Source organism: Diachasma alloeum, unplaced genomic scaffold, assembly GCF_001412515.2.
Source record: "Diachasma alloeum isolate Michigan unplaced genomic scaffold, Dall2.0 Dall_scaffold_00176, whole genome shotgun sequence".
Taxonomy (NCBI): Eukaryota; Metazoa; Arthropoda; class Insecta; order Hymenoptera; family Braconidae; genus Diachasma; species Diachasma alloeum.
Window position 1 is genome coordinate 5,256,179 of NW_021680342.1, and position 19,110 is coordinate 5,275,288.

The window sequence follows — 19,110 nt, forward strand, 5'->3', positions numbered from 1 at the left end:
AAGATGGTTTTGAACCAGGGGAGACTCCTAGACCCCACTGGACAATGTTGTCACAATTGCGCTTTTCAATTGAAAACAGACATCATCTTTAGAGACAATTGTCATCTTTAAAGACTTCTGCACGCCATTTTTCGAGCCGCTCTTTCATTTGAGCCAAAAAAAAAACACACACACACAGGCGTATCAAAATGTAACTGCGTGAAACACACAGGTGTATAAAAATACAACTGCGTGAAACACACAGTAGTATAAAAATACAACTGCGTGAAACACACAGTAGTATGAAACTTCAACTGCGTGAAATACACAGCAGTATGAAAATTCGGCTGCGTGAAACACAAATTTCACGCATGCGTGGAGTGTATGGAGTGTACGGGAGTGATTCACGCAATGGTGCGAATAGTCACGGCCTTTTTAAAAATATTTTCTGACGGTTCAATATCGAGATTCAATTTCAGACACTGCAAAGTTTAAATAATAAAATTATTGTAAAATGTCCGGAAGATTAGGGTCAAATAGGACTCAAATGAAAGCTCTGAAGTTCGGCTACAAAAGTAGAAAATCAGTTCACTGAAGAAAAAATAACTAAAATGCTTGGATATCCTTAAATTCAAGTTATTGTTCCCCCAAAAACAGACTGGACGATTTTTTTAATGGAAGGAAAACAATATCTCAATTTTTTTTATCCTCTTTTCTTCTCTGCATAGACCTGCATTGACGCAAATATACTGAGCAAATCACTGGTAATCCGAATGCGCGAGTTCTTTCACCCAATTTTTTCTCATAGAAACCGAAATATGGAATTCAAATTTATTGAGCAACACCAGCTGATACTGAGCCACCATATGTTGCCACGTGTCATCCAATGCCTCCCCAGAGTCTCCCAACTTTCCATGGTATCCAAATATAATTTCAAAATAACTCCAATAAATTTCCACATCGTTATTTTATTTTTCTTCGCTTATTATTCCCTCCTGACTGCATTATTCGCCTGTTTATGCAAACGTGCAGTCATATCTCTGACGCCAATTGATGATATTGTATCGTAAGAACGAGAGAAAAAAATAAGTTTATGAAATGCGGGATAATTAATAAGATTGAGATTTTTATTTTGGGCGGGGGGGGGGGGGGCNGGGGGGGGGGCAGTACAGTCATTGCTCTCGAAAAAGGCGAAGGAGGTCGAACTCCAAGATATTCAGCCTCGTTAATGCCTACAAGGCGAACTCTGTCAGCAATTTCATTTTTGGATTTTTCGTTTCAATGTCCACTGTTTCATATTTTCTCCCGATTTTGCTGGTGGTTGAATAATTGATGAAAGGAATTGATTCGAGAGAACTGAAGTTTTGTTGAGTGAAAGTGAGGGGAAAGGATTTCAAGAGTGGGAATATCAAAATGGAAATCGACCTCTGTGTGTGAACCGCGAGTTAAGCTTAATCGGAGAGAATTGATACCGAAGGCATTTAAAATGCCCCTTCTATTTTCGAGTTGAATTGAACTTTACAGCATGGAATGAAAAAAAAAGAGTCACCGAAGTTTGATCGATTTTTGGCTCATTAAAATTGAATAACCCCCCGAACATTACCGTTTTCGTTGATAAAAATTAACGAGTGAACAATAATTGCAATAACTACCTCCGTTCTGATTTTGCTCATCCTCGACGGGCTCCGGCGATGCGGGTGAATCAGTGACGTCAAGCTGTCGTATGGCCTTAGAGAGTCCATACGATCCAGAGCCCCATTTTCTCTCATCCCCAACAGCATTCTCCTCAAAAACAATTTCGACATCACTCCCATCCTCAAAGTATCCACTCTCGTGCTCTGGATTCTTCATTCTTTCAAAAATACCGATTCCCAGATATCTCAATAGAGACAATAGATATTCCTAGACCAGAAGGACTGACCTTCCCCCAATCAACTGCTAAGAATCCTGCATTCTTTCATCACTTGTCCACTGATAGACGCATAAATCATGTGCCACTGCGGGGTTTTTTTATTTTTACTTTCGATTCAGATGTAGCAGCTCAACAGAGTATAATATTCCGACCTCTCCTGATCACTCAACTCCGAACAATCGTATTGTTTTTTATCCTCGCGAGAAGAACCCCGAGAAGTGTCAGAAAATACGTGGGGAAAATAGTTCGATATTACCGTAATTTCAGTTTCTCAAAATTGCAGGAAAACAAAGTGTTTATTCGTCACTACATCCGTCTCGTGCGCATGATCGCTCACAAACAGCAGGACTAAAACTACTGCGTGTGTGGGGAACGTTACCCACGTGCCTCGAGACGAGAACGTGATCAAAGTGTCGACACGTGGACGGAACGTTTGCCTTGAAGCTCACGGTTGATCGAAGCACGAGATTTATTAGATTTTGCTTCTAAACCGAATTTTTCCGCGTTAATTATTTCAATTCCATCGACAATACCTCAGACACTCCATGAAACACTCGTGTCCTGATGCAAGTCAGTATCTGGTGTTATCCTACTGACACAGTTTAACGGGGACAAGGCTTCTTTTTTCCCTCTCTCACAGCTCTCCGAGACCTTAGCACGCACGAAAGTCGTTTTGTCCACGAAATTTAACGTTTCGTAATCCACCGCAATCGACATGGAAGTGGGGAATTTCGACGTGCCGATGCAATCTACGGTTTTTTTAGTCTTCCGGGGAAGGAAACACAAGGCTGTTATCCACTGGAAACTAATTGTTTTTTCTTCCACCTCAATCTACCGGATTTCACGCAAATCAAATGCTCCGAGTTTTTTTATATTCCTCGTGAACGTACACTTGGGTGAACGCACTCCTGGCACCCCTCCGAGAGTATCCCTCAAGTTTTTTTGGACGATATCTAATAGCAGCAGTGTAATTTCAATCTAGTCTTATTCTCATGTTGTTTCGAGGTATTTATTATTCAGTGGAGGGGAATTATTTCCCTTCACGGAAGTTTCCACCCGCCGATTTCGGGGGGGGGGGGGGATTTACTGGAGTGCGTACGGGGAATTCGGAGGGTCAACTGGGGTTCATTGAATAACCTTTGGTGCACGCGCCAGGTGTTAGCACGGGATTCCCTTTAAACACCTTGTTCGTGGAATTCTCAGGCACTTTTCACCCGCAACTTTCACTGTCTTTTATGGAATATATAATTCACAATTTCTCACAGTCTTTTTATCAATATTGTCAAGGATATTTTACGGTATCGGAGATGCTTGCCAGTTTAAATGGACTGTTTAAATTTGAAAAAATATGCTCCGAGAAATTGATAGAGGAAACGGGGGTTCACCACTGGTACGTAGAGTGGAGCACGAAGTGGCACGAAGGCTCACTGCCGACCAACTGAATACGCCCCTCACTCTCTCACCTCCCTCGGCGCCGTTGTATGGCATTCGAACGATACAGGCCGACAAGCCACCCGACACGAGAACGTCGGGGAATAACAGCTGATTTGGAAAACACGGGGATTGCTGGGTGGGGGAAAGAGATTTCAGGAGCGAAGTCAGTGCTCATTGGGCCCCTCTGCTGCAGCTGAGAAACCATATTTTTTCGCAGTTTGAATGAGCGAGTTGTGATAAGCACTTTGTTTTTTTAATGGGACAAACAATGTATTGTGATTTATGATTAATGTGTTGTCGAACGTTTGTGGGAGGTTGTTTTTTCGGTATCAGCATTTTTTGGAATATCACAAGTCATTTCGGACTTAATGTAGGGGACAGTTGGTCATTAAGAATCCGGATTTTATTGGATTTCTTTGGCATTTAGGGCCTCACCGGACAATATTCAGGGATAGATCGAATAGTACAGCCTAGTGATGGATATTCTCCTCTAAAGTCGTTAGCCAGCTCGAGATAACAGATAGTCTCGAGTTTCTCAACATATTTGCCATGATTTCTTGTTTGCAAAACCAGCATTTGCAATCGGACAAATAATGTGCTCTCATTCCTGCAGAATGTGCTTCAAAGATTTATTCATTGGCTGGAGGATCAGCATTTTTTTAGAACACTATAAGTCATTTCGCAGGCTAAATATAGGAGCACGAACTACGATTGGAAATCCAGTTTTTATTCAATTCTTCAGAAGATATTCTTGATTCCGTTTAGATTCAATACATTTTTCTTCATTTAGTTTTTCGCTCATTTATTCCACTTTTTTTTCTCAACTCCACTCGGAAAAATTAAAAATTTTAACAATAAATGCAATGAGTCTAGAAAAAATTACATTAGTTTCTGAATATTTCGCTCATTTCTACTAGAATGTTGCATTCTCAACTGAAAATTCGATAAATATTCCCGAATTCAATAATTTTTTCAGCAAAACATGAATTTCTCGGACAATAATGCAAGTCATTATCTCTGAAGCACAAAGAAGCTGTGATTCTAAATGTTTTTCGGGGGCAGTACGGATGTGCGGTGACGTAAACCTGATGACTCACGGTGTGTCATGTGCCAAAAGGTGTTTAAAATGAGTGGACAATCAAGAGCTCCCCCCCCCCCAAGGCAAACAATCTCTGAGTTCAACTCGTCTTTTTCAATTGTTTATTTCATCTATACTATCCTTGACTCTATATTATTCTTCGCCGGACTAGACTTCCTGCAATACGATTATTCCAGACATTTTTTTTCAACGATTCCATTAACTCAATAGTCTCCTGACATTAATCACTAGTTTTTCCACCGATAATTTATGCATTGCATATGTTATTCTCAATTACATTGCTCCTTGTATCCGCAATATCGTGTTAGCTCTCAGATTTCTCAAATCGTACTTCCACTCGACATAAAGACCATTCAATACCGAAACTACGGTGAAGCATGAAGTTTGATCGATACAGGTGATATTATGGTTTTTCCTGCGATTAATAAATTCAATGCATAATATTCCGTGAAAGTTATCGAAAGCGAATTAAAAGCGATTCAATCGTTATTCCCGACTAATTCAGCGAAAACTTTCCCCATGAAAAATTAACAAGTTCCGCCAATTTTTCACAGAATACATCTTTAATTATCCCGATTCCCCGAAATATTGAGATGAATAATTTATTCTCGCGAAGCTCACCCATCCCCAGAACCAGTTTAATAAAAGAATTCTCTCGAATAGTCCGTAAAATTCGATGAAATTGAGAGAATCCAGTAAATAGTAATACAATTAATTATTTTCGTAGCGATGAAAAAAAATAGACTGATAAAGAATATCGTGCGCTCAGCTTTAACTTCGATCCATTCTCTCGCAGGCACACCTAACCTAGTTAGTCAAGAAATAAAAAAGCCCAAGCATTACTCAAATAAACATGTGCATTCATACCAAATGTCAAAACGTGTGTGACAGTGGTTTCACTGGTGCTCTTGTCGGCCAAAATATTGCCCTCCTGAGACAGTGGTGGCGGTGGTAGGGGTGGTTGCATGGCCTTCTCCATCCTCCTCTTTTCCCTACCCCTCTTCCTACTCTGATAATAAAGCCCACTCTCTTCTGTTGTCCCTTCAATGTTTGTCAAAACGTCCGATCACTGACGAGCCCTGACAATCATTTCAATTAAATTCCCTTCATGTTCCACCCTATCTCCAGATTTTACGCAATACCGTTATGTTTACACTTGACATTGGAAAATTTTAATGAATAAATATCAACGAACGGAGGAATATTCAATTGAAAAACTTGATGAGGTGATTAAAAAAATTGCGCCGTCAACCGGAAAAACTAACAATTCTATTTTCGAATGGCTCCATCTCACAAGCGGTGTGTGAGCAGCGCACTGGCCTCATGGCAATGTATCTGATTACAGCTCAAAAAGTCACATAAATTATGAGTCCCATCATCACTAGGATTTTTCGTTATTTTAATTTATTTTAATCGTCGTTTTTTTTTTCACTGCTGTCATTAGCATCTTTTCTCAGTCTCTCAGATCAAATTATTGCTCTTTTTTTTCCGGTGATCAATCTTATTAATGTGAATAGTGCGACGCAATTGGTCTCGTGCCTTTGGAAACTGACAACCGGTCGTTGGTCATATCAGGGACGAGGAGATTCGTGGATTTTCTATACACGGCTCGAGATGCCAAGAAAAACCAACTGAGATGTTGCGGTGGCGGCGCCACTGGCTCGAGCCGGTGAGTACCGGGTATTCCAGATATATATAAATTCTTAAAAATGAAAATCATCGGTTTATTCTCCGTGATTTCTACGGCATTATTTTTTTTTAATGTCTGGAGGGCCGCTCATTCCGCTCGAATGATCTGCACGAAATGCTGCGGCAGCAGGGGAACCCCCGAAATTCGTAAAAAGGAAATTGTAGTCGTTATGGATTATTCAGAGAACACGGAAAGATGCTCTCGCGAGCGTCGAACAATGAGGGATCGTTTATCGGGCAGCGATGGGGTACCACATGTTTTTGACATTTTAAAACGACTTCAGCGTCCGCTGGGAGAAGTATAAATGTCATCCAGTCCACTTGTAGCTTTACCGCAGCTCAAAAATACCGTCAACCGCAAGTAGAAGCACTCTCGATTAAAAATACTCATGCGATGGCAAACGAGAATGACATGATGTGCCTCCATTATCAATCCAGCGAAAGGGAAAGGAACGAGTAGAAAATGTGTCGAAATAACGAGAGATAATTTACCAGTTGTATTTTATCTCGAGTTGAGCCAGTCACCGTTGTATCGCCTGACGCTCTAGTGGAATAAAAATTCAAGAGCAAGTGCTCAAAAAGAAACCAATCATGATCTCCGAGGTACTTCCATTCTGCTCCAAATATTGGTATTACGTAATTCTGGGGATCGCGTCTTACTGTTTTACAAATGTGCTACTTGCTCGTAAAAGGGGAAGAGAATTGGATGATAACACGGAAGATATCTTTGAAAAAACATCGAACGAGGACGAGGACTTACCTGCATTGCCCAAAGATCTAGTGCATATTCCCTTCATTTATGAAAGACCGCCCGAGGAGGAATTGAAAAATCGTGCAAGGGAATTCTACGGGATTTGCAATGCACGAAGGACCGTCAGATTCTTTAGCTCTGATCCCGTGCCACTCGGTGTTATCCGTGACATTATTAGAGCAGCCGGTAAGCATGGAATTTTTTCACCACACGGTATTGCGCTTGAATGGTGGAAATAATTTAATTTCTCACGAGTGATTAGGCACTGCACCGAGTGGTGCTCATACCGAGCCGTGGACGTTTGTTCTTGTTTCTGATGATAAGAAGAAAGGAGAAATAAGGGAGGTGGTTGAGAGGGAGGAGAGGCTCAATTATGTCAAGCGAATGGGCAAAAAATGGACGACTGACTTGACACCACTCAAGACAAATTGGGTTAAGGAGTATCTCACCACAGCTCCATATCTGATTTTGGTATTCAAGCAGACTTATGGGGTTCTGCCCGATGGCAAAAGGAAAATTCATTACTACCATGAGATGAGTGTGGCTATCGCTTGTGGCATGCTCCTCACGGCAATCCAGGTATTTAGAGTGGATTTTGAAAAAATGTGGAGTTGGCAAATGTGAATTCACAGCGTTGACTTCACGTTTGAAGAAGTTATGGTATTCTAAGAGATTGATGTAGTTTAATGCAAGCCTATTCTCACTTGATTATTCCAAGTATGCCGGGCTCGTTACACTGACGTCAACGCCCCTCAACTGTGGACCAGCACTGCGAAGCCTTCTGGGTCGACCCCCTTCTGAAAAACTCTGTCTATTACTTCCAGTTGGATATCCAGCTGTTGACGCGACCATTCCAAATCTTCACAGAAAACCACTCGGCGATATTCTAGTCGAAATTTGACTGAATGATTGATGAATATATTTTATACATTACCTCATTAATGAATATGGCAGTTAGTAGAAACTAATCATTTATTAGCAATTTGCGTACAATCATTGAAAATAAGCGATATAAAAAATTGAATCCTGAATCACCAGTAATGATCAACTCAAAATACAATCTCATTCGCATGATTAATCGATCAATTAATCTCTAAATTCAGGTGATTAGTTTTAATGTACAATTCCATGTTTCAATCTCGTTTTTCATCATTTGCAACTTAACTTAAGTACACTCCATGTATATAAAATATAAAAATACTGAGCTGAACAACAATTGAAATGAAAAATCATCCGGCGTTGGGGGGAAGGAAAAAACTTGCATTTACGGTTATCCAGAATTGTTTCTCGTTATTCTCGGCCTTTCTTCCTCAAACTTTCGTTAAATCATTGGTTCACCTCTTTCTCCATTCGTTTGCATTGATTGGTGTGTTAGGGCTAAACAGTTATCGCACGATATTTTTTTTTTAAGTGTAAAAGCTTGAATATTATGATACATACAGATGAAGAGACAACCTTCTATCTATGCACGAATGTCAAATTTGTGTCCACTCGTCAAGTAAATTATTAGTATTATGGCATTCTTGAAATTTTCCATCACTGCGTTTTCATGTCCATGAGAATCAGTCAGAAGAGTTGAGTTTGACAATTAAATTAAAACTATTCAAAGAAAACTGAAATAATTCAAATGAAATTCCTGTTAATTACATTTTTGTTTCTTTTATCTAGAAGGTATTGTCGTATCTATCGTACATCCAGCTAGTTCTTTTCAGTTTCACTATATTGTCCATACGTTTTTTTTTACACCATTATGTTTAATATTATTAAATTCATTTCACATTATTTCACGACAAATCTTGAAAGACGTTACAACGGTTTCGATTGATTTGCGAATCAGTCTCCATCTCTGGCTACAATTATAAGTTCTATTACTTTGTTTAATATAGAAAAAGATTTCAGCTGAGCCTGGGGTGTATAATTCATTAAAACTTTCATTCATTTTTTTACTCAATCTTGACTTACGGACAATTATCATTCACTTTGTTTTTGTTTTTCTCCATTGGATTTCAATTCTCGATTCTACCTAAGGAGCATTGTTCTCTTTTATTTATAAAATTCTTTACAGTATTCAGAGTTAATTAGTTACAAGATTAATTATACTTCTGAGATCACCAGCGCCTGAGACGTAATAACCATTAAAATCACGTGTGAAACTGATAACTACTGCGTTACTATTTCGCGTTTTAACTATTTTTTTTCTTCAGTGTCGTTGAGAAATTTACTATTACCAATGTAAAATGCATCGTGATAATCAGTGTAGAAGAAGAAGATGAGAATTACTAAGTTAGAAACTATGAGAAAGAGTTGAATTTTTTATTTGAAAAAATGAAAATTCTTTTTCAATTGAAAGATGACTCTTGCTCGGATCATCCGATCCTCCAACAGGTGGTTGCAGGAAACAAGAGTACGTACAAGAGGCCCTTTTTTTATAACGACGGAAACAGCTGCCACGAGGGATTCACTCGAGCGACCATTGTTGAGTATGACCATCAGCACCCATGTTACTTTGTAATTTTTTTTTTATCATTATTTTGCAAGATTCTCTCAGCTTGTGGCTCAATCGCGTCGATGGAACTCGGCAATGCACAGACGACACGACCAGGAACCCTCGGGTGGAGTTGCCAGAGGTGGGGATAGGCAATACATATGGTATCCACGATCACAGTCATCACAGAACAGCAACTGATCCTAATTTGATCATCCGGGGGATTAATTTCAATCGAACATTGGGAATTTTTCGGTAGATGAAAGAGTCTACTCTCATTCGGCAATAATTCGTCTCAATGATCTTTCGATGAGTAAATTATGAGAATTCCCAACTCATCGGTAACATCGACAGGTAAAATGATGAGTCTGTGATTTTCGTGTCGATGGCAAGAGGAGGGGAAAAAAAATAATATTAATACTCACGTCATTGTCAGATGTGCCACATATGGAACAACACTTGCACTCGATACACTGCCACCTGTACTTACGTACAGAAACGATCATATTTGCAGTAAATTGCAAACAAGTGGGATGCCCTATAACAAGAACGACACTGGTGTCAAGGAATAAGAAAGCACAGGATGATGGAGCTGGGAGACTTGACGATGGATGCGGCCAGCGGAAAGGTGCCAGGACATTTATCTTGTGCCGAAGAACAGTGAACTCCAAGCTATCGTTTTTATCATTCTCGCGGGCATAAATTTTTTTGCAATGAAAAATTTTTGAAATTCATTTTTTTTTCATATCCAAAACATATGATTTTATCATTTCTTTCTAGATAAAATGCTTATATTGTTTTGTTATCACAGATTAAAAAAATTGAATTCATTAATCCGCGATCAACTATGTCTTTCACCTTTCCTCAGCACTAAACGTCCGGAATAATGAAACGCTATCATGTTTTTTTCCGCACAAAGTATTTTTATTTGATGATAAAATTGCTTGCAATTGGTTTTCTTTTTATCCTTTGTCGTATTTATTTTTCTTTTTCCTTCTGACGTTTTTGAACATACCGTTATTTAGTGTTTGGAGTAATAAGATGGTAAAAGTAATCAGCAGGGCGTACCTTGGAAAAGTTCACGTTCTTTCTTGCGCAGCACAATATAAACGTCGCAGATCACATTTTTCTCCCGCTTAGTACACGCAAAATTCATCTCTCTAATTATCTCATGTTCTTATATTTTTTTTGTCACGTCTCTCACTCACTCATCATACTTAATAGCTACCTTTTATTTTAATAAGTAGGTGGTACTTAAATGTTACATTTTCTCCTTCATTTCACGCTAAGCTTCGTGGGTATTGCTTAATAAAAATTGCCTAATAACAAGTCTTCATTGATCATCATTTCTCGTAACAAGGAGGAACTATTTCCTTTGCATGCCTTCTTCATGTAACTATAACTCTCTTACTCGAGAAAATGAATTATCTACGGCTATTTTGTTTTTGTTCGGACAAATTATTCACTTCTAACTATTACTGTTCAATTTGTTTATGATTAATTGGTTCGTTTTGTTCTCACAATTTTCTCTCTTCTCAAATTACTGAGAATACGACACAATATGCCAGACAAGCTCATCGTTCTATACAAATTTGTTATATTAGTTTCGTTTGTTTTGATTTCCATTACACCATTGTAATACATTCTATTGGAGATTTCTTATTTTCTCACGTACGCATTGGTCTTTTACAATATTCCTGGCAATGTTCACGTACGTGAGAAAATATGATAGATTGATATTGGAAGCAAGTTTGTGCTCTTGGAGGCGAAATCATTGATAAATGAATTTTCTTGGGTTACAATAATATAAAAATTCGTAGAAAACTAATCTACTTCTGAGATGCTTCTACGTGAAGATGATTTTCCTATTGGGTGCCTCGTGTGACGCTCAACAGTGATGAAAACCAAAGAAATTTAATAGATTAAATGATAATGCCCACTCATGAATGAAAGGATGAAGCATGGAAAGAGATATTTTTTATCGATTAAATTAGATACACTGTAGTCGGAAAGCTGACAAATCATATCTTCTTCAATGACGTGCTCTAGTGAAACTGTGCAACAGGAATTTTTGACCTCCCAATTCTTAGAATTAAAAAAAAACGTCAATTATTAAATGCTAATTCTCATCCACTTGTCGATAGAATTTCAATACAAAGTTTTTCCATTATGATCATATTAAACTTTGTACATACTTCCTTTTGGTTATTTGAGTTCTATAAAAATTTCTATCTTACAACTATTCAATTGTGTTTTAGAGTAAATCACAGTTATCTCCGTAGCATTTTGTCCATTTTTTCGATCTTCCAGAAGATTATTCTCCCACAATTCTTCGTTTTATTTCGATAAAGGAATCACTCGAAATTCCTATTACCCAGATGCGACAGAATTGCACCATTGATAAAGTGATGTTTTGATATTTCTGCTTTGACTAGTGTGTAATGAAAAATTCCAGTGGTACGTTTCAAACCTTTTTGTTTTTTAATGTATAAAGCTCATGATTTCCTCGATTTTTCGGTATTGCACGCCCAGAATCCATCAACAGTAGCTGAGAAAAAAATAAATGCTCGCTTCGAGAGCTCATTCATTCAACGAATGAATGCTGAAACCAGCAGATACTCTTCCCTTCAGAGGATCAAAATTAAATCAAAGAAACAAGATTATAAAGCAAACACCTCACCACTGAATGAACAATAAATCCCCGAAGATTGATGAGCACAGCCTTATCGAAGGAAAGCGAGAGTTTAAAAAACTGAAGGAAAACGAGACGAGAAACTCCTGTTGCAAGAACGAAACGAACGATAAAAACGAAAAAAAAAAAAAAAGATATCAACGAAAGAAAAATATTTCTTCGTAGTTGAACGAAAAAAATTGGAAATGCGTAACGAAATAATCAACTTTGAAATTCATCAACAAAAAAAAATTGTATCGAAATTAATTGTGATTTGCCCGTCTCGAATACTTGCGCTTCGTTTTCTCCTCAATCTTACCTGAACGACCGCAATCACTGCATGAGACCAATTCCTCGGAACCACCAGTTTTTTTATTCTCCCTAGCATCACCAAGACAGAAATCACAGTAGGGTGATGGCTGTGGTGTTTTACCGGTCTTCTTATCGATTGTTTGTCCACCAACAGTTGGTCCCATTGGATTACCAACAAGACTACCCGTTAATCCAGCTGGAATGCCAACGTCTGGCCTCATTGATCCTGGTGATGTTACAGCTGATGGTGATCCAACGGTCATCAATTGATGTTCCTCCTTGGGAGCTGAGACAGTGGGTGAGACTGGTGGGGCGCTCGTCTGAACCGGCGGCAGCTGTTGCTGCTGCGACGGCTGAGGCGGTGCACCGACAGTCGGATTCACATTCGCCACGGGGGAGGGACTCGAGGTACTCGAGGTGGCAGTTGTACTCTGTCGCCCCCGACGTGTACCACCTAATCACAAACCGACCACATACCCATTTGCGCTTTTTTTCTTTTTCTCCTTACTCGCCTCTTGCGTCAAACAATCCAACAATCATGCACACCTGGCCGTTTTTTTTTCATTTCTCTGATTATTCCATTGTAATCTCTTGTTATTGAAACTTGGTGTGAAAATATAGCTTATTTCACCATTTCCGCGCTCTCTCGCTCTCAACTTTTGTTCTAGGCCAATTCAGATACTCCCCCAATACATTCGTTCTACTGTTTATTATTTCTAGTTGATGAAACTAATTCCATTGAGGAGTTTATTTTAATATTACTCGCCAAAAGGCGGGGAAACTTTCCCTGACTCTCTAATTTTCCTTAAGATGATCAACAATTGCTCGTCAATGGAATCAATTTTGTTTTGTTACAAGCAGGAACGACCCCGTGTGATACGATGAGAATAATTACTGACAGTTCGACAAATGTGCAACTTTGAAACCAGCATTCCATCACCAATAAAGAAATAACAATTATTGTTAAATTAAAATGAAAATTCTCAGAGAACCCCAGAAATAGCCTGGCTCAATTTTCCAATTTTAAAGAAAAATAACAAGATGAGTAAAGGCATGGCGATGCAGCAATGGTTACCACTGATTACAACGACGCCTGTTGTTTCGAAGCATTCAGCATTCGGCGTGCAAATCAAATGAACCATTTTCTAAATGTGGCTGTTACATGGAAAAGCAAATGAAGCATATATCAATGTTGTAATACATATGTCTTTCATTATTTTTTATTTCATAATGACTTAGAACATGCTCGCAAACCAGTAATATTAAAAAAAAGTATAGTCAACAGAGAATAATGAAATCAAACTGCATACTCGCATTCGAGTTTTTCTAAACGCTCTTCAATAAAAAGAAATAAAAATAGTTGGGAAATATTATCGTTGAGTGGGGGCACTTTGGAAGGCGAATAAATGTTCGAATAAAGAGCGAAAAACACAAGAAGAATATATATAGTTGTACATATTGTTTGCATGCCATTGCAAACTAAAAACAAAATTCTCATCGAAATAATAAGAATGAGAAAACAAAGAAAAAAAAGAACGCATCATCAGATTGTCTCACAATATTGGCTGTTTATGCTCAAAGACTGGGTCAAGGTGTGTTTAACGAATTGGCAATTTGCAAGCAAGGGAACTTGGTTTCCTGTGTAAAATTATTTTCTTCAATTATTTTTAACGCATCAAATCTGCAAACGTAAGAGCGTGTAATAAGCCTCTCCAGAAAATGGCAAATAAAAATTCAAAAGTGAACGGAAAATGGGGGATGAAAAACCCATAGAGAATGAGCAGTACGATGAATAATATCCAATGCACACGATTGAAACACCTTTCCCGTCAATTATTATCACTCTGAACCTCTCGCTCAATGCATCCTTACAAAGTACTCCATATAATCGTTAAGTACACGTTAATGAACGAGAGAGACTGGATAAATAGCTGAATGAATGAGCAAGAGAAAAAGAGAGAGAGACAGACAGAGAACAAAGACAGAAGAAATAATAGTGAAACAAAAAGTATCGGAGTTGGACTGAAAAGAGAGAGCAAAAATCAGTTAATAGATGAAAACCAAGAATGAAAAATGAAGGAAAAATAGATGGGAGTCTTTAGATAAATGATCTTCCATTTGTTTCTTTTAGCGTATTCTTTTTCTTCATTTGTTATAGAAACGTCTTAAAGGAAACTGCGAAAATTGAGCTTGATTTTGGGTCCAACCTGGCTGGTCCGAAGCAGCGGTGTCTGCAACGCTCCGTGATTCAACATCGGCAGGACTGGGACTTAGTTCCTTAGCAGGATCACCAGAGGAAGTAGAGTGGGAATGACCGTAATGGTAGACCAGACCGGGTCTGGTTTTATACCGTGCGCTGCATACTGCAAAAGTGCAAATACTGTTTTCCCCCAAACCATCCAATGCAAAAAACAAAAATAACAAAAAAATCATAATTCTCTTATCTTCTTCTGGCTTTAAAATTTTTTTCCTATTTTTTTTTCTCTTTCGTTCCTCATTCAGGACAGGTATTATGAGATTAAAATAACAAATAAGAGAGGATTTAATGAATGACGGGAATAATAAAACAGTTCATTGAAAGGATTAAAATAAATGGAAATTAAAATAGAGGAGTTTTTGCAGTGCAATAGGGCATTTTGAGAAGTTAAAATAAAAATAAGCTCAGTTACTTTTGAAGGGAGCGTTCTTTCTGCATAACCATTATATGTTCCTCTCAATTTCTTTGGTCTTTATGAATTCTAACTAAATGAAGATACATCCCTGACCACCTAATAGGTATTAAAAAAAAATTAAATAAATAAATAATGTACTCTAATATGTGGACAAGCAGTGAAGGAAAATTCCAGCCCAAAGAAGCAAAACTAATACAATGCAAGGCTTGAGATGCTTCGTAATACACCTACTTTAATCAGCTCGCTACAGAGTGAACCTATCGCATTCTCGTTTTAGTTCATTTTTCTTTATTCATTTAATTTGGTCTTTCCATTGGCTCTTTTACTTTCTTCACTTTATTTCTCATTTGTTCATTGGGAACTTCTCTTTCACTACGTTCGAAGATACTTGGCCCTTGTTAAGCTTGTTGTCGAACATTATATCGAAACTCTACTTGATCATTCTGCTTGGATTTTACGTAGAACTGCTTAATCATTCAGACCAAATGTCTTGAGACTATTGTAACAAGACTGGGTAGGTTTTCTTGACGATAAAAAAAATGGCAGGCACATACGAATTACTCTAAGGGCTTTGGTTTATCGATATCTATATTGATGTATATCAAAACTAAAAAATGATTTACAGTGAACAGTGACTGTCAAAGTCCTTCGAGACTGTCATTGAAATGTAAAAATGCTCCTGCTGCAGGATTAAGTTTGTCAAAGCGTGGCTTCTTCAAATCTCTATCAATAAAGGGAGTCAAATTTGGCTCCAATCGTTAAAACAGGTACAACGCGATGACTCGGCAAAGTTCTTTGGTGGCGAGAGAATCAAGATAATTATACTCGAAGAAAAATTGCAGCCACCCTCGGTGAATTGAAAGTCAAGAAAAATAATAATGAAGACAAAAATATGTGCACGGTAATGGACAGTGACAAAGAATACAAATGAATGAGTAAAACCTAGAGATCAAAGAGCAATTGGTTGCTTCCTCTCATGATATTCAACTCAAATTACGTATATAATAATTCAATAATTTATTAATCTTCATCGAGCTTAACACCTATTAATTAATAATATTCTTTGTGTACCTTGCGCGAGTCAATTAAATAAATTCACGTTTTAAATATAATCATAGAAGTATCAAGATTAACAAATTGTCGTTAACGCTGTGCGTTTGTATCTTAGAATCGTCGATAATCGTTTTTATCGTTTAGTTCGTGGCATAGTGAATTAAAAAAATCATAAATGTTAAGTGAATAACAATAATTGCAAAAAATGGAACGAGTAAGTAAGAAAAAAAATTAATAGGGGAAGTTGCTTTCTTTGTTTTTAGGGCGGGGAAGGTCATTTGTAGTTGTATCTGTGGTTAAACTTACGGTCACACACGAATGGCTTGTCGGAGTCACCAGCATCATAGTTGGCTTTCTTCCGCCCTCTGCCACCGCCCTGAAATAAAATCATGATCAGTCGATCGATGAAGGATTTTTCAGTTTTTTCCAAGAAATGAGATAATATTTTCGTGGCAAAGGGGCATTACTTTAGATCTTTTTGGTCCTGGGCTGTCAGTCGCTGGTGGGTGACTCCTGGCAGGATGATGTCCACCCCCTCTTGGTCCTCTTCTTCTCTTCCTTTTGCTGCTGTAACTCTCTTCGTAATCGTAGTCACTATCCTGGTCTCTCTCCTCGAAAGCATCCATGTCCAGCATATCCTCTTCGTCGTAGTACCACGCATCCTTGCTATGTTCATCTGCGAAATTCATGGTGAAACCTGAATTGAGTGATTAATTATCATGAAATTCAGACGGCGGGGTATGTTCACGGTTCGTACCTTTGAGGGCGGCAGAATCTTTGCTGTCGTCGTTGATACCCGCTACATTTCCGTCCACCTCAATTCCATCGTCCAAATCTCCTCTACCACGTTTCGGGTGGAGGTAGTGCATTAGGTACTGTCTTCGCTTTTTCCTCCATCTTTTACTTGGATATGTGTAGATTTGGCCGTGCTGAAGGCCTGGGAGGCGCTCTCTCGAGGACATGAAGAGATTCGAGTGGTTCTGGGCGACTCCTGTGGGTGATAACGATTTTATTAGTTGTTCACGTAATTCTCGTGTGAAAGAAAGGAATAGGGCAGAATTCAGCGCTTTCTCCGGAAAATTATGTTTAATTTTCTGGTAGAATTCTATAAAAATTATTTTGGAGTGGATTTCTAGGCAAATTTTTACTCTTGAAAGATCTTTGATGGGAAAAAATGATTCGTATTTTTTTATTATTTATTCTCTTGAAATTTTTTCAAGAGATAAAAATGACAAGTGTACTCTTTCGATGACATGAAGATTTTTTAGTAGGGAAGGGTGGGGTAAAATGGACACTTTTGACTTTTTAAAAAATATTTATAACTCATACACATATTTATCAATTGAGCTCAGTCTAGGCTCATCACAAGGGGGAAGAATGTTCCTTTTTATTGAAAAAGAAATTATTCAATTTCATCAACAATTCAGTAAGTCATTAGCATTTGAAAAAAAGTAAAAAGTGTCCATTTTACCCCATTGTCCCCTACTTCTTCGTATAATTCAGCCATGAAAAAAAAGCTAAGGCAAAATTTAGCGCTCTTACTAGGAAATTATATTCAATTTTATGGTAGAACTCTGTATGAATTATATTGGAATTTTGTTAAAATTCTGTTAGAATTCTCCTCGGTTTCGCGTATTTCTGTACAAATGTCGATTTTTTGACAGAAAAAAGTGATTTGAATTTTTTCAAACGACTTATTCTCCTGCAATTTGGCACTATGATTTACAACTTTGAAAAAATTAGCCCCTACATTCATAGATTTCCACTTCAATAACAATGGAATAATTAACAACCGGAAGTGAATCAAGTTTTTTCAAATTCTCAATAAAATACGAATAACTTCAAAAATACGTAAAATCAACTGTACCAGTTTGGGAATCGAGGAAAGGCATTCGTAACCTCCGTTCTCTGCATAATCTGCTGTTGTACGTGGATGAGTTCTCAATGGCTTCCCTGTACGCCGTGTCATTGAGGAAGCTGGCGGAAAATTTCCAGTTAGAGTTTGTCCCTCGATCATTCACACCGCAAATAATAAAGTGGACTGAACATACCTTTCAATTTTGTTGAGATTCGCCTCGTTGACGACATTAATGATGGAATGAGACGACGGCAAAGCGACCGCCGTCATTTTGTCGTCAAGCGTCCCTCTTAGGAAGGAGTTTAGCCCAATGTTGGAGCGTCGGGACCTGCCAGGAATGCTGAACTGGGCGATGGAAAAAAAACCGGGACAGCTATACTGGCTCTTACAAAAGAAGTAACCTCAGGTCTCGGCCCGAGCCAGCCCCTCCATTCTCCAGCCGAACCCGACTCTTACTGGCGCATGCGCTTCAGACTTCAGTCATATCCCTCCGCGCGCGGCAACTTCGACCGGAATTTTCAATTCTATTCAAAAAACACCCAAGCGGGAATTGACAAAAAAAAACTAATTAAGGATTTCCAAGTATCTTTTATAGTTTGGTACAGACCACACTATAGATTAAACTATTTTCAATCATCAAATTGGTCAATGAAATTGCGTGAAAAAAATCTGAAAAAAATCATCAATATTCAGCGTCATTCACATAATATTTTGCACAGAATTATTATTTTTTAAAACATTCGTTGTTTATAATAAATGAATGAAATTATTTAAACTTTCGGAAACCTAATTTTTTTAGGCATGAAATCCATTGTTGGTAAAATTCTTGGTATGAATAAATTTGTTACGATTCCAAACAAATGATATTTGTGGTGGAAAATTGATTGTTTATAAATTATCTATAGAAAATGCTCGGAACTTTCAAAAATTGCAATTTTTCAATTATTTCATCAATTTTCTCTACAGACTGAACTTTCTATTTTTTTTTAGAGTTTTAAAATGTTTTCTAACGGTTCCATATCCAGATTCAAATTCATACCTGCCAAGTTTAAATAATAAAATCATTGTAAAATGTCCGGAAACGTAGGGTTCAATGGGGCGATTTCGTTTTTCGCGATTATCTCGGAAACTATGAGAGATAGAGCCTTCAAACCAATTCCATTCGATTCCTGAGGAAATTTGAGTTCCCTATAGG

At 38.0% G+C, this 19,110-nt stretch overlaps 4 protein-coding genes across 8 annotated transcripts in view; 2 read left to right on the forward strand and 2 right to left on the reverse strand.

Annotated features, from left to right (window-relative positions):
- The window catches only part of LOC107047608 (ribosomal protein S6 kinase alpha-5), a 20,700-nt gene extending 14,734 nt beyond the window's left edge, over positions 1–5,966 (reverse strand). Inside the window, exon 1 of one of the 2 annotated variants that reach the window (XM_015270469.2) lies at positions 5,292–5,966. In XM_015270469.2, the coding sequence (XP_015125955.1) occupies positions 5,292–5,403 (112 nt within the window). In that variant the 5' untranslated portion in view covers positions 5,404–5,966. Of the gene's footprint in view, positions 1–1,631; positions 2,835–5,291 lie in introns of those variants that run through there. The other variant, XM_015270423.2, reaches the window with a different exon arrangement.
- The window catches only part of LOC107047950 (transcription factor sox-2), a 161,176-nt gene that overhangs the window by 17,128 nt on the left and 124,938 nt on the right, over positions 1–19,110 (forward strand). The window lies entirely within an intron of this gene.
- On the forward strand, positions 6,377–8,289 carry LOC107047974 (iodotyrosine deiodinase 1). Its single transcript, XM_015270914.2, has 3 exons — positions 6,377–7,050; positions 7,127–7,443; positions 7,583–8,289. The coding sequence occupies exons 1-3, from the start codon at positions 6,705–6,707 to the stop codon at positions 7,763–7,765; spliced, it is 846 nt and encodes a 281-aa protein (XP_015126400.1). The 5' UTR covers positions 6,377–6,704; the 3' UTR covers positions 7,766–8,289.
- Positions 7,819–18,335, reverse strand: LOC107047719 (zinc finger protein ubi-d4). Of its 4 annotated transcripts, none has more exons than XM_015270647.1 (9): positions 18,109–18,335; positions 17,925–18,034; positions 16,815–17,048; positions 16,525–16,733; positions 16,364–16,433; positions 14,540–14,695; positions 12,340–12,786; positions 9,775–9,887; positions 7,819–9,552 (listed from the first exon to the last, which is right to left on the reverse strand). In XM_015270647.1, the coding sequence occupies exons 1-9, from the start codon at positions 18,183–18,185 to the stop codon at positions 9,421–9,423; spliced, it is 1,548 nt and encodes a 515-aa protein (XP_015126133.1). In that variant the 5' UTR covers positions 18,186–18,335; the 3' UTR covers positions 7,819–9,420. The 4 variants fall into 4 exon arrangements, with proteins under 4 accessions (XP_015126133.1, XP_015126056.1, XP_015126214.1 ...); XM_015270570.1 differs by having other exon boundaries at positions 16,525–16,754; XM_015270728.1 differs by lacking the exon at positions 14,540–14,695 and having other exon boundaries at positions 16,525–16,754.